This window comes from Callorhinus ursinus, unplaced genomic scaffold (genome assembly GCF_003265705.2).
Source record: "Callorhinus ursinus isolate GAN/ISIS: 27379988/994484 unplaced genomic scaffold, GSC_fseal_2.0 scaffold18, whole genome shotgun sequence".
NCBI lineage: Eukaryota > Metazoa > Chordata > Mammalia > Carnivora > Otariidae > Callorhinus > Callorhinus ursinus.
The window spans coordinates 1,718,069-1,731,180 of NW_027397080.1; the positions used below are offsets into that span (position 1 = coordinate 1,718,069).

Below are 13,112 nucleotides of genomic sequence, written 5' to 3' on the forward strand. Positions count from 1 at the left end.
CACATGTAGGGGCGCCTGGGTGGCTCAGTTGGTTAAGCGACTGCCTTCAGCTCAGGTCATGATCCTGGAGTCCCGGGATCGAGTCCCGCATCGGGCTCCCTGCTCAGCGGGGAGTCTGCTTCTCCCTCTGACCCTCTTCCCTCTCGTGCTATCTCTCATTCTCTCTCTCTCAAATAAATAAATAAAATCTTTAAAAAAAATATATTTAAAAAAAAAAAATAAGAACCACATGTAACATTGATAAATGAATTGGGGAGGTGTGGCCTTGGCCTGAAACCATCCTTCACCTTTATTTCTCTACTTGAGATGAAACTCTCAAGCACTTTCTTCCTCTATATGTGACAATGGTCATCTCTGAGAGGCCTTTCCTGACTGTCACTAGTTTGCCAGTAAGGTTCTTTGTTAAAAGCATCATAAACTAACTCTGGCTGATTTAAGCCGATAAAACAATTCAAGCCCACAGTTCTACGATTGAGCTTAAAAACTGGGTTCCAGCCAAGATGTACACCCCCAACCATTGTGCCGAGGACCCCACTGCCGTCCTCACCTCACTGCTGCTTCTACCACCCAGCAGGCCCCAAGTGGATTCTCTCTGGTTCCTGCTTCTTAGTATCACTAGCTCCCAGCCCAGAGTTTGGGGTGACTGCATCTGTAGGTGAAGCCTGGTCATACGTCCATGCCCTTGTGACAAGGAAGGTCGGCATTTTTAGTTGAATTAGGAGCAGACACCTTGCACCCAGTGCTCCACCAGAGAACTTTCAAGCAGGAGTATTGGTCAAGGGCAGCACCGCAGCCTTTGGTGTTTTCTTCTGTAATGGTGGGCGAGGGCGAGGGCTGGTGCACCCAACACCCACCGCATGGATGGCGCTCCCCTCCTGGAGTGCCATTGGCTTACAGTTGTTGTTTGTAGCTTTTTTTAGAGAGAGAGAGTGTGCACACACACAGGAGGAGTGCAAGGGACGGTGGGAGAGGGACAAGCAGACTCTGTGCTGAGTGCGGAGCCCTGCGCGGGTCTCAATCTCACCATCCTTAGATCACAACCTGAGCTGAAACCAAGAGCCAGACGCTTAACCGACTGCACCACCCAGGCGCCCCTGTTGTTTGTATCTTTAAAATGTTCTCACATACACTTACCTTATCGGTCTCTCATGAAAACTCTCTGAGGTAGGGATTCATTATTGACCCATTTGGTGAAGTGGAAACTGAGACTTTGAAAAGTTGAAATTTACCCAAGGTACATAGCTAGTAAATGACAGAACTGGGTCTTCAGCCTGAATTATTGCAAGACAGCCTCCAAAAAGACCAGAGAAAGAAGCCACTCCTGGCTTGCCCAGCAGAATTTGATCAGTTATAGACCTTTTCTCCCTTTAGTCCATCTTTCCCAGATCAATTAGAAAAATATATTTGGCTTCCATATCCCAGCTCTTTCTGGTCTTCAGGAACCCCAGGTCTTCATTCTTTCTCCTACTCAACATACCAGCTCACTCAGGCCTACCCTTGGGTTACAGAGAAACTTCTTTCTTGAGCAGCTGGGGCCTGTTGGTAATTTCTTTAAAATAGGATGCAGGGGCGCCTGGGTGGCTCCGTTGGCTAAGCGACTGCCTTCAGCTCAGGTCATGATTCCAGGGTCCTGGGATAGAGTCCCACATTGGGCTCCCTGCTTGGCAGGGAACCTGCTTCTCCCTCTCCCTCTGCCTACAGCTCCCCCCGCTTGTGCACGCTCTCTCTCTCTCTCTCTGTGTCAAATAAATAAATGAGATTTTTTTTAAAAGGATTCTAAATTAATTAATTAATTAATTAATTAAAATAAAATAGGATTCGATTGGGGCACCTGGCTGGCTCAGTCTGTAAAGCATGTAACTCTTGATCTTGGGGTTATGAGTTCAAGCCCCATGCTGGGCCTAGAGCTTACTTAAAAATAAATAAATAAATAAATAAATAAAACTCTTAATAAAAAAAAATTTTTTTTAAATAGGATTCACAAGACCCAGCCTTTTCTCTGACTCCACGGAAGGCCTTGGAAAGGGTCCCCAGAGTTCTAAAAGCAGCTGCTCAGCTGGTCTGTGGAGCTGCTTTCTTATCCTTTCCCCTCCCTGTCACCTCATTGCATTTCTCTGTCCTTTGTTCTCTTCTCTTTGGGTTTGTGGCCCCAAACAATGTTTCTTCCACCTCCTTCCTGCCTCTTTGTCTCTGTAAATTCTCTCCTGCTCAGCAAAAAGTAGAAGGATCCTCCAGTGCTTTCTTCTCTCAGTCCCTCCTGGCGCCAGGAGCCGCTGCCTTTTGTGGTTTTTAAGACTTTAGACTCCATGAGGCGCCTGGGTGGCTCAGTCATTGTTAAGCGTGTCTGCCTTGGGCTCAGGTCATGATCCCAGGGTCCTGGGATCGAGCCCCGCATCGGGCTCCCTGCTCCGCGGGAAGGCTGCTTCTCCCTCTCCCTCTCCCCCTGCTTGTGTTCCTGCTCTCGCTGTGTCCCTCTGTCAAATAAATAAATAAAATCTTAAAAAAAAAAAAGAGTTTAGATTCCATAGGCATATTTGAATGCATGAACTCCATTTGTCACCACCCTAGAAGATCCCTCCTTTCTTGTGTGCTGGAACCTGGAACCTCACAGGTTCTGCTTCTCCCCATTTCCAGCAAAGTAATGGTGCTTCTTCCTTTCACTCTGCCAAGGACTCTTTCCAGTCTGTGTGTAGAATGCATGCATGACAACTGAATGCCAGATATTGAGGATTTGAGTCATGGCATCAGGGAGCACAAGGCTGGGCTAGCCAAACTCCTAGGATGTCATAGGCTTTAGCATCTCATGGACTTCTGGCTCTAACACTGTGTGTCCCCATTTTAGAAGGAGGCCCTTTAACGGTCCTCCTGAAAGAGAGGTGGCCAGAGAAGTCATCTGGACTCTAAACTGGAGAATCCCAACACTTCCTGCTCTGTCCTCTATGCTGGATGGACCAGTGCATCCAACACAGGAGTCAGTGCCTTCCTGCCACAGTTACTCCTGGCCGGTCATCTGTTGCCACTGTCACTTGTCCTTGCAGCTGAGCCGTATGGAGAAGGCAAATTCCTAGCCATTAGTGCAGCACTCGAGACCTTTTACTGTGGATGACCCAGACAAACATCAGCAACTCAGATCCTCAGCAGCAAACACCTCAGTAGATGGCAGAGTCCCCAGTCAATCTTCCTCACCTGGAGGGATTTCAGAAAAAAAACATTCATCCTCAGAAGCAGCGCTGTCCCCTCTCCAGATTTCAATCATTTGCATACCAGAGAGTTACTACGTCCATATGAGTCTTACACCCCCAAAATGTGACTCTTATAACCCACTGTAGCCCTCTCTGGCCTCTTCTAGCACCACCAGCAGAACAAGCCATTTTCTAACAGAACTCTGGGTTTTCTCACCCGCGCCCCAGCATGCTCAGTTAATGAGATTATTTCTGGCAAAAATCCTGGTAGTCAAGTTTGACCTCCTGCTCAAGCCAGTAGAAAAGCCACAGCCAACAAAGTCAAAACCTGGAGACCCTAATTGGAAACTTCATGTGAGTCTCTTCTTATTGTCAGTGAGGGAACTTGGATCTCTTCCCTGTGACCACAGTGACCAGTCCTGTGGCCATGAAAGTAGACCTGACAGGCATATAGGTCAAGTCCTGGCTAGCAGGAATCCTTCCCAGCTTCCCAGCAGTGCAGCTTTTCATATGCAGCTTGTCATTCCCTTCTGTCCCCGGTGGTGGTTTCTCCTCAGCTTACCAGCCTCCCGTTGTACTCTGAGGGAAGGATCCTTAGGATCTGATTCCAGCCCAGAACTTTTCAAGTGTTTACTGGAACCTGCTTCCAGCCCTGGCCAAGCAGAACGAGTACGGCTTGTTACTCCCTCCAGGTTTCCTCCACCTTACAGAATCCCCATGAAAATACATCCATCCCCAAAATGCCAGATCTAGTCTCTCTTCCCTGAATCCCAATAAGCAAGTCTTCTCCCATCCCCAGGCCAAGAGCAGACCAGAGGGTAGAGGGAAAAGTGGGTAGGGCAGGCCAAACAGGGCTCAGGTGTGTATTTGGAGCTTGGCGGAGCAAAAGAAAGCATTGTCTGCCCCAGCCAGACACCTCATTTGCCCTTCTGGTCTGGAGCACTGAGGGCCAAAGTAGAGTGTTAATTAGAACTAAGACTGTCGGGACGCCTGGGTGGCTCAGTCGTTAAGCGTCTGCCTTCCGCTCAGGTCGTGATCCTGGGGTCCTGGGATCGAGCCCCTTTTCGGGCTCCCTGCTCAGCGGGAAGCCTGCTTCTCCCTCTCCCACTCCCCCTGCTTGTGTTCCCTCTCTCGCTGTGTCTCTCTCTGTCAAATAAATAAGTAAAATCTTTAAAAAAAAAAAAAAAAAAAGAACTAAGACTGTCTTCAGAGCAGCGCAGTATCTCTGGAAACTAGGGAGAGACTGGGTGAAGGAAGAATAAATGTAAGAGTCTAGATAGGCGATGATGAGGCTGACTCATGGCTGTAGAGGGATAAAGGGTAAAAAGCAGCTTTTGGAGGTCCCCTGAGAAGCTAGCCAAAGAAGTATTTCCTTTGTTCTTTTCTGGTCAGTCTTATCTCAAGGGTGGATCCTGATTGACAGTCACACTCCAGGACCATCCCCAGCCCTAGGGAATTTCACAGCCTGAGCAGTATCTGGGCCTCCTTCCCATTCCTTTCACTGAAGAAAACAGATGGCTATGAAGCGTAAAAAGGAGGCCGGCCCCAGCCCCATTCTGTAACTTCTGTTTAATACTTATCAGAGCACCATGCTGGGCTCTTTCTCTCCATCTTATAGAATCCCTACTTGATGAGAAAACTAAAGCCCAAAGACATGAAATAATCTGCTCAAAGGCAAATTAGAACTCAAGTCCTTCTGATTCAGAAGGTCTTTTCCACATTGTCACCTTTTCTTCCTCCCTTTCCTATCTTTTCCTTCTCTGAGTTTGCCTCCGTCCAACATGGTGCCGTAACAGCAAACTTGGTGAAAAGCCAAGACCGAGTTTTCCCTTCCTATGGGGAAAGTTAGAGAAATAGGCCTGAGGATGCTCTGGATCCCTAAGCGCCCTTGCCCTAACGCACCGAATGTGTCAGTTACACTCTCGACAAAGAGGTTGGGGGCCTTCTCTTCTATATATGCTCTGTTTCCTACATCTGCACTCTCACATAACCCCCAAAACACACGCACATTCAACCAACTATTACTGCCTCCTATATTCTAGGCTAGAGGTGTAAAGATGAGTCAGATTTGCCTCTTGCTGTCCAAAGGCCCCCAGTACAGAAACAGACAAGTAAAGAAAGAATTATGGAAAAGTTTCTCAGGTATGATGGTAGGAGACTGTCAGGGTTAATTAAGGACATAAAAGAGAAATCGGTCAGTTCTGGCCCAAGGAAGGAATTAATGCTAAATCTTGAACTTTTGGGCTGTTTATCAAATACACAAAGGGAAGAACCTCTCAAGCAAAGGGGAACCCATGTAAGCAAGCACTTGAAGGCAAAAAAAAATCCGATGTGTTGGAAACTGCAAACCATTTGCAAAATCTAGAATATAGGGCACAAGGGAGATATAGCAAGAAGCAAAGCTGAAAAGTGGGTAGAACGGAAGACGTGTCTGAATTCTTAAGGTCTCCAAAGCTGCAGTCAGAAACCCCCTTAGAGGCTTCAGCCTATGGGCAGTATGAACAAACTCAAACATGTCTCTATCAATCTTGGTCCCATCATCAAGGATCTTCATTTTGCTGCACCAAAGCCTTCTAAGACTGAAGTAGAGCATCAGGAAAGCCAATTTGGGCAGCCTGGCCCCCAATCCCTATCAGGGTCACATTCAGGCTCCCAAGTGTGACAAGAAACATGTTGGATCCTTAGAAACCATGGGAAGCTTGCCCAGAAAGAATCCATTTCCAGCCAGCTGGTCAGCTTTTTCTGTCTGAGCCAATAGAGGGCAGGAAAACTCTCCTGTCTCCTGCATGTGCCCCCTACCTCCAGGCAAGAAGTAGATAACATGCCCCTGGGTCCCCCTACCCCTTCCCGACCATTCGTTCACTGCCTCCATTCTATTGCTCTTATTCCTAGAAAACTAACCCTTTTCTCACCCTTCACCCCATCACTGGTCAACTTCCACGGTGCTCCCCTAAATATATTGAGGGCTCATAGTCTTCCTCTTCGCTCCTTCTCTTCAAAATATCTTGGACTGCCTACACTCAGCTTTACAATTCTCTGAGCTTCTCGACTCTTACCAACCCTCATCTCCTTTCAACCTTCGCTCTCCACTTAATAATCATACCCCGTCCTCCGCACTACCCGGGACCTCTGAAATCTTCCTGTGCCGGTAGCTGTGGTAGACACTGGGGTAGAAACATCAACACACTGGCCCCCTCGCTGAGATTCTTAATGGGAGGTGTAGGAGAATGAGATAACGACGCAGAGACAGAGGTATGTATCAGGTCGTGTTTTCACAAGGCGGGAAACGGACAGTTTGGAAGGGAAGGCGCCACTAATAGTGGAGGTGCTTGGTTAGGGCATTTAGGGCAAGAGTGTGATGGGATGAGGGGCAAGAAAGGCATTCTAGACAGAGGGAACAGCCTGTGCAGAGGTCTAGAGCTACAAAATAATATGGCTTGTAGGTATAATTGCAAAATGGTGGAACATGAAGCTGGAGAGGTAGGCAAGGATCAGGTCAGGGAGGGCCACATTTTGGACTTTACAAAATAATGGCCACTGCTTATCCACCACTTGAGGATTCTTTAAGTCTTTGAATTCTCACAACAACTCTGCAGGAGGTGGTATTATTTCCATGTTATATGTGAAGCATCACCCCTTCTCCTTTGGATATCTCCGTTTAACTGTTTAGTGCCACTGCTTCTCACCCCTTTCCCCCACCCCTACCATTTGGCCACACCACAGTATTTCATGTTTGCCTTCCTTGTATTTTTGTACCTTTGCTCACATTGTTCCAACAGCCTGGAATGCCTTCCCTTTGATACACTGCCTGAAAAGACTCTGTTCATCCTGTAAGACCCATCCAGTTCCCCTCCTATGTGAAGTCCCCCGGAAGCTAGGTTTAAAAAGAGTGAGTCCCTTCCTCCTGTGTGAGAAAATGCTGCCTCTCCTATAACCCCTTTAGCAAATTGTATTCCTAAGATCTTCTCAAGAGCAGAGCCACATAGGAGACTAATAAATGTTTATGAACATAGAAATTAGAAATAATTTGGTTTGAAATGACACCTTTACTGCCAGTTCTCAAACAACTTTTTTCTTCTCTTTTGTAGCCAAACGAGTGAACGAGGTGATCGTGGGGAGTGACCAGCTCATGGAGATCTGAGTTCTGAGCAAGTCAGACTCCTTTCTCTTGGCCCTCAGAACTACAGATGTTGGCTGGCCCACCTGTTTGACTCTGTATTTATTTCCCAATAAAGAAGGGCTCCCATGGGGCGCCTGGCTGGCTCAGTCAGTAGAGCATGAGGCTCTTGATCTCGGGGTTGTGAGTTTGAGCCTCACGTTGGGTGTAAAATTTATTTAAATAAACTTTAAAAAGGACGGGGGGGGGCATTCCCAAAAGTATGCTGGAGACTTGTGGAGTAGTCCCAAGTGCCGGGTTTGAGTTATGTGGTAAAAACCATCTAGAGCCAGTGTGTAGAACAGGATAAGACGCAGTGGCCTGGCTCTTGTGTACTATGGTTATCAGGCAGGGGCGGCAGGGTAACGCTCTGAGGACTGCTTTCTGACTGGTTGGCCCAGCCTAGCCCATAAAAGCATCTTCCACCTGAAAGGACCCGGAAGTACTTCAGTTCCTGACCCTAATCAGGCTTTCTAGACCCATAGGCCCAGCTGCTGGCAGTGCCACCTCGTACATGAGGCTCCTTCTCCAGCTGCCAATTTGGGCAGCCTGGCCCCCAATCCTTAGTCCAGGACTTAATACTCTACTCTGTTCCACAGATTCCCAGCCCCTGCCACCTCCCCACCTCCAGCCTCACCTGCCATTCACTCCCTACTTCCCAGTCACTAGTCAGGTTTTCCATGTCAACTGTTGACTTTTGGAGACTTAAAACAGGCAGGAGGCAGCCCTGGCCTAGGCATCAAGCCTAACTCCACTGGTCTTAGCGGAGGCAAGAGCAATAAAAGAAAGCCGTGGGGCACCTAGGGGGCTCAGTCAGTTAGGCGGCTGACTTCAGCTCAGGTCATGATCCCAGGGTCCTGAGATCGAGCCCCGCATCGGGCGCCCTGCTCGGCGGGAGGCCTGCTTCTCCCTCTGCCTGCCGCTCTTCCTGCTTGTGCACATGCACGCTCTCTCTCATCAAATAGGTAAATAAAATCTTTTTTAAAATAAATAAAAATAAAAGAAAGCTGTGATCTATGAAGACAGACAGACTCCTTCTCACCTCCCCTCAGTGAGGAGTCTATGGTCTATTCAACCTGGCAAGTAAAAGCCAGGAACCTTTATCATGATTTCAGTCTTTCTGACTCTTCTCCAGCTGCACTCCTTTATATCCTAATTATACTGCCTCTCCTGCTTCAGATAATTAAGAAGTAAGACTTCCATACTCATAGCCCTTCTGGAATCCTGTCCGCCTTCCCTTTACCACCCCCACTCCCAAACACACGTATCCTGGGCTCTTGCCTCCCCCTGAACTCCTTTACAACCTGCAGGTGTTTGGTGGAAGATAAAAGTGGTTCCTGGGGTGAAATTTTACCTCCTAGAATTATCAAAGTAAAGGTTTCCCTTGATGTGCTCACTGTGGGTGGCAGTAATTATAAAGAATGATTTGAAATACTGGTTTCCACGTTGCTTCAAAAATCCGAAGTCTCTAAAGTTCATTGGTATAATCTTGCTTGAATCTTAGTGCTGGTCTCATTGAACTTGTGAGAGACTGGATGAGCATTCCTACCCGGGGGGATCTCCACCTCCACCAGCCTTCTTGGGAGCCTCGAGCTCCACATTCCTACCACTGGTGGGGACAAGGTTCCTGAACGCTTGTCCTCATCAGACAGGAGCCAAAATGGCCCAGCAGAAGTGGTTGAAAGAGATAGGACTGCGGGGGAGGGGGAGCGGGAGTAAAGAGCTGCGTAGTGCCCCCCGGGGAGGGGGAGTCCCCTATTGAAATGAAATGAAATCTGTGGAGCCCAGATGACACTGGCTGGAAGGAGACCTGCCCTCCGGAATGTTGCTTGGCTTTGGCCCAGTCGCCGCCTCTCCTCTGTCCCTGTGTTTCCACATCTGCAAAATGGGAAAGTTGCACTGGACAACTTCTAAAGGCTCTTCCTATTCTCAAATTCTGTCCCTTCTCTCAGAGCTTTCTGACCCTTGGGATCTAGGTGGCCCAAGAGGCCAGAAGGCTGCTCCTTGTGAACAGAAAGGGGATGAAGCTGGATAGGTTTGGAAGGAGGTAGGTGGGGGATGAGAAGGGATTGAATAAACTGTCCCAGAGCCTTCCCATACCCCTTCCTGATCTTCCCCACGGAGCCCTTGTGGAATCCCTGACTGCAGGATAGAGGAAAGACCTCTCCTCCACCTTCCCTTGCACAAGCCCATGAGCAGCCCTGCTCCAAGAAAAGGAGGGAGCTGGAGAAAACAGGACAAGGTAAGGGTTTCCCTGGGGAAGGCCTCACTTAAGTTTAAGTCCCAGCTGGGAACAACCCCAGCCCAGGACACTGATGCTATTGTCTCCAAAAACACCGGGATTGACTGGGTGCCCAAGATGCTTTCATTTCTCTTCTCTTTGCTCTATTTGCCAGAAGGCAGGGACCATTTTTGTTTCCTTTTGGCAGCAGCTACAGAGAGTTTGAAAGTATCTAAAAGATAGCAACTGAATTTCCAGTGGCCAGCCACCTCTCCACGGGGCAGAAGCCAGAAGAGCCAGGCAGGTAAAGGGGTCGCCTGCCCCGCCTCTCCCAGGGATGCTCCGTGAGGGAAGTGGAGGTGAGGAGGAAGGGGGCTTTCAGTACCAATCAGGGAGGACTCTGGGGAGGTGTTGGGCAACAACACCTGGAGTTCTGGGAGCTTGCCAGGTCAGACAAAATTTGATATCTACTACTCCAGGAACCCCTCCCCCAGTAACACCTCACCCTCACCTGCTGGCAACAGCTCCTGAGCCAGTAAGGGGACTGACTGCCAAGACTGCCCTCCAAGCTTTTTCCCAAGGCCAGAGGCTAAACTTCTTCCCAGTCCTTCACCATATTACTCTTCCTATCCTGCTCCCATCCATGGAGGTGGCGGGGAGGGGGTTCGTGGGGAATTGTCTTTAGCTGGAGCCCCAGGAACAATCTAGGGGCCTGCAGAGCCTAGTTTATAAGCTGTTTCTATTTCCAGAGAACCGCAGAAAGCACACTTTCTTTATCCACAGCCCTCCCTACCCCTAAGGAGGTACATAAGCCAGGCCTTTGTATGCTGTTTTCTAAATAGTTAAATGTGTCTGAGGAAGAGGGAGTGGGTGTGGGAAGGACCACCCAGACACCAGGTCTAGAAAACTTAGCCCTGATGGAGCTCACAGGGAAGGAAAGAGGCTGGGCAGGAGCACACATTCTACTTGAAGCCAGGATGACTTGTCCTCGACCTGAGCCATCTGCCGCCACCCAGAAGGACTGCATCAGGGGCTTTTCTGCTATAGATAAATGGGAGAGATTCGGCTTTGATTCTCAGCCTCTCTTCTTACTCCACCTTCAAGGTAAAAGGCCATTTTCTGATCTCTGGTTGCAGCCTCTGACACTAGAGACTTGACAGGTGCTATTGGCCTAAAGCTGCCTATAGGGAAGGGGGTATATAGTCCCAGGCTTGGCCATTAAACATAATGGATGGCAGGGGGAGGGGGGTTTGGTGGTGCCAGGGCTCCTTGCTTCCCTCTTCCACATCTCAGGGTTACTGACTCTGCCGGGCCCAGATAACTAAAGCCGGCCCAAAGCATGAGTGAGAAGCCTGGGGGAATGCCAAGGAAAGAAGGCCTGCCCTAGTTCCTCCCACATGGACCCTACCCTGAAGCCAGACTGGTCACTTTCCAACACTCTGTGTGTGTGTGTGTGTGTGTGTGTGTGTGTGTGTGTGTGTGTGTTTTACCTCACTTTTCCTGGCACTGTTCCTCAGCCACATATATTATCTCATTTAATCCTTATGTCAATGTCAGAGATCATATGACTTGCCCAAGCTCTCATAAGCAGACCTTGAACCAATGTCTTCTTTTCCCGATTTGGTAATCCTCCCACCTCTCCCATCCAATCCCTCTAACTTAAACCTCCCTGAGTGTTCCACCTCACAGTAGTTTCCGCTGTGGTCTTTGTGCTCTCCCTTAGGCTGTGAACTTAGGAAAAGCAGGTACCCTGGGACACCTGGGTGGCTCAGTCGTTAAGCGTCTGCCTTCGGCTCAGGTCATGATCCCGGGGTCCTGGGATCGAGTCCCACATCGGGCTCCTTGCTCAGTGAGGAGCTTGCTTCTCCCTCTCCCTCTACTGCTCCCCCTGCTTGTGCTCTCTCTCTCTCTCTCTGACAAATAAATATATAAAAATCTTTAAAAAAAAAAAAAGGTACCCTGCAAATCCAGAGCTTAGCAAAGGGGTGGACACATAACAGACCTTAAGGGATTTTTGTCTCAATCAGTAGTTAGACTTACTCCTTGGTGATAATGAATTAATTAGATTGCTTTTCTTTTTTGTTATTCTTTGGAGAACTTCTCTGGTTTGAGCCCAAAACACATTCCCAGATCCAGTGGAAGTGACACTGGACCAGGCTGTTCCACAGTGAAGCAGGCTACTTATAGAGAGAGAAGAGGCGCTTCTGCCTCCCTTCCTGTTCCCTGGGGTCTGTGGCTTTAGCTCGCCCTGGCTGAGCTCAGCTGCACTCAAGAAATCACTTCATTGGGGAAAAGAAAGGTCATCTTGGAGCTTGGAGCAGCCAGAGGGCACTAGGCCCTGGGTTGGAATGGTTAGAACTACAGACCAGTTTCTCCCACACTGGGTCTTTGGACTTTGGCAAGAAGTTTTCCCAGCAGGCAAGCCCTACCCTGGAAGCATCCACAGAAATGCTGGGCTTCACCACAGTTGTTAGCAATGGTGGGCCTGTGGTAGAAGCAGAGTCCCAAGGCCCAGATGATTACAACAAATCTTTCTCCATGGACTTGGGCTTGCAGAGTCTGGTTAGAGGGAAGGAGGTCTCAAGAGCTACTTACAGCAAAGTCTGTCTGCTTGGGTACCCAGCCATACTCAGCTGTAGCCCCAAGAGCAATCCAGGGGCCCACACAGCTAGTTTAGAGGCTATTTCTATACCCAGAGAATTGCTGAGGGTACACTTTTTTTTTCTTTGAAAGAATTTATTTCTTTGACAGCAGGAGAGACAGCAAGAGAGAGCACAAGCAGGGGGAGGAACAGAGGGAGAGGGAGAAGCAGGCTCCCCGCTGAGCAGGGAGCCCAATGCGGGGCTCGATCCCCGGACCCCGGGATCATGGCCTGAACTGAAGGCAGCCAACTGACTGATTGAGCTACCCAGGCGCCCCTGAGGGTACACTTTCTTGGATCCTCCTATTCCAGCATTTTCCCCAGATGCCGAGGATACACTTTCTTTATCCACAACAGGATAACATGGAAGAAGAAAGTGCTAAGCACACATGCTGCTTTTAATGTGTAGTTACTACTTGGCCAAAAGCATCCTGTATGTATTACTTCCTCCATAGGCATTTTGCTGGATGGATGGACCAAGAGATGTGGCAAACCTGTTAGGTGAAGATCATCCCCTCAGCCTAAAATTTCCCTTTCCACAGGACGGAGGCTCTGGAAATAATGTTAATTGACACGTTTTCAGAAAGCAATTTGGCAATGTGTAGCAAGAGCCATAAAAATGTTCATACTTTTTGACCCAACACCCTCACTTCTGGGAATCTGTCCTAAGGACATTGTCCAAATGATTGATACAAACACTATGTAGTAACATGAAATGGTAATGATGTAATGATAAACAAGTCTGGAGGAACTGACCAAGAAATTGGCCAGAGATAGTAGTAGTTGTATTAGAGTAATGAGTTTATTGGAGATTCTGTTTCTCTTTCCCAAACCTTGCATGTTAGAATATTGATTTTACCCTCCTCTGACACTCGGGGTTAATCATTCAGAAACCTGGCAGAAACAGCTCAG

At 48.5% G+C, this 13,112-nt stretch overlaps 1 protein-coding gene across 2 annotated transcripts in view; it reads left to right on the forward strand.

Annotated features, from left to right (window-relative positions):
- The window catches only part of EIF2B3 (eukaryotic translation initiation factor 2B subunit gamma), a 127,498-nt gene extending 120,066 nt beyond the window's left edge, over nt 1–7,432 (forward strand). For both annotated transcript variants that reach the window (XM_025856758.2, XM_025856759.2), the window contains exon 12: nt 7,271–7,432. In XM_025856758.2, coding sequence (XP_025712543.1) covers nt 7,271–7,323 — 53 coding nt within the window. In that variant the 3' untranslated portion in view covers nt 7,324–7,432. The remainder of the gene's footprint in view (nt 1–7,270) is intronic.
- The last annotated feature ends 5,680 nt before the right edge of the window (nt 7,433–13,112 follow it).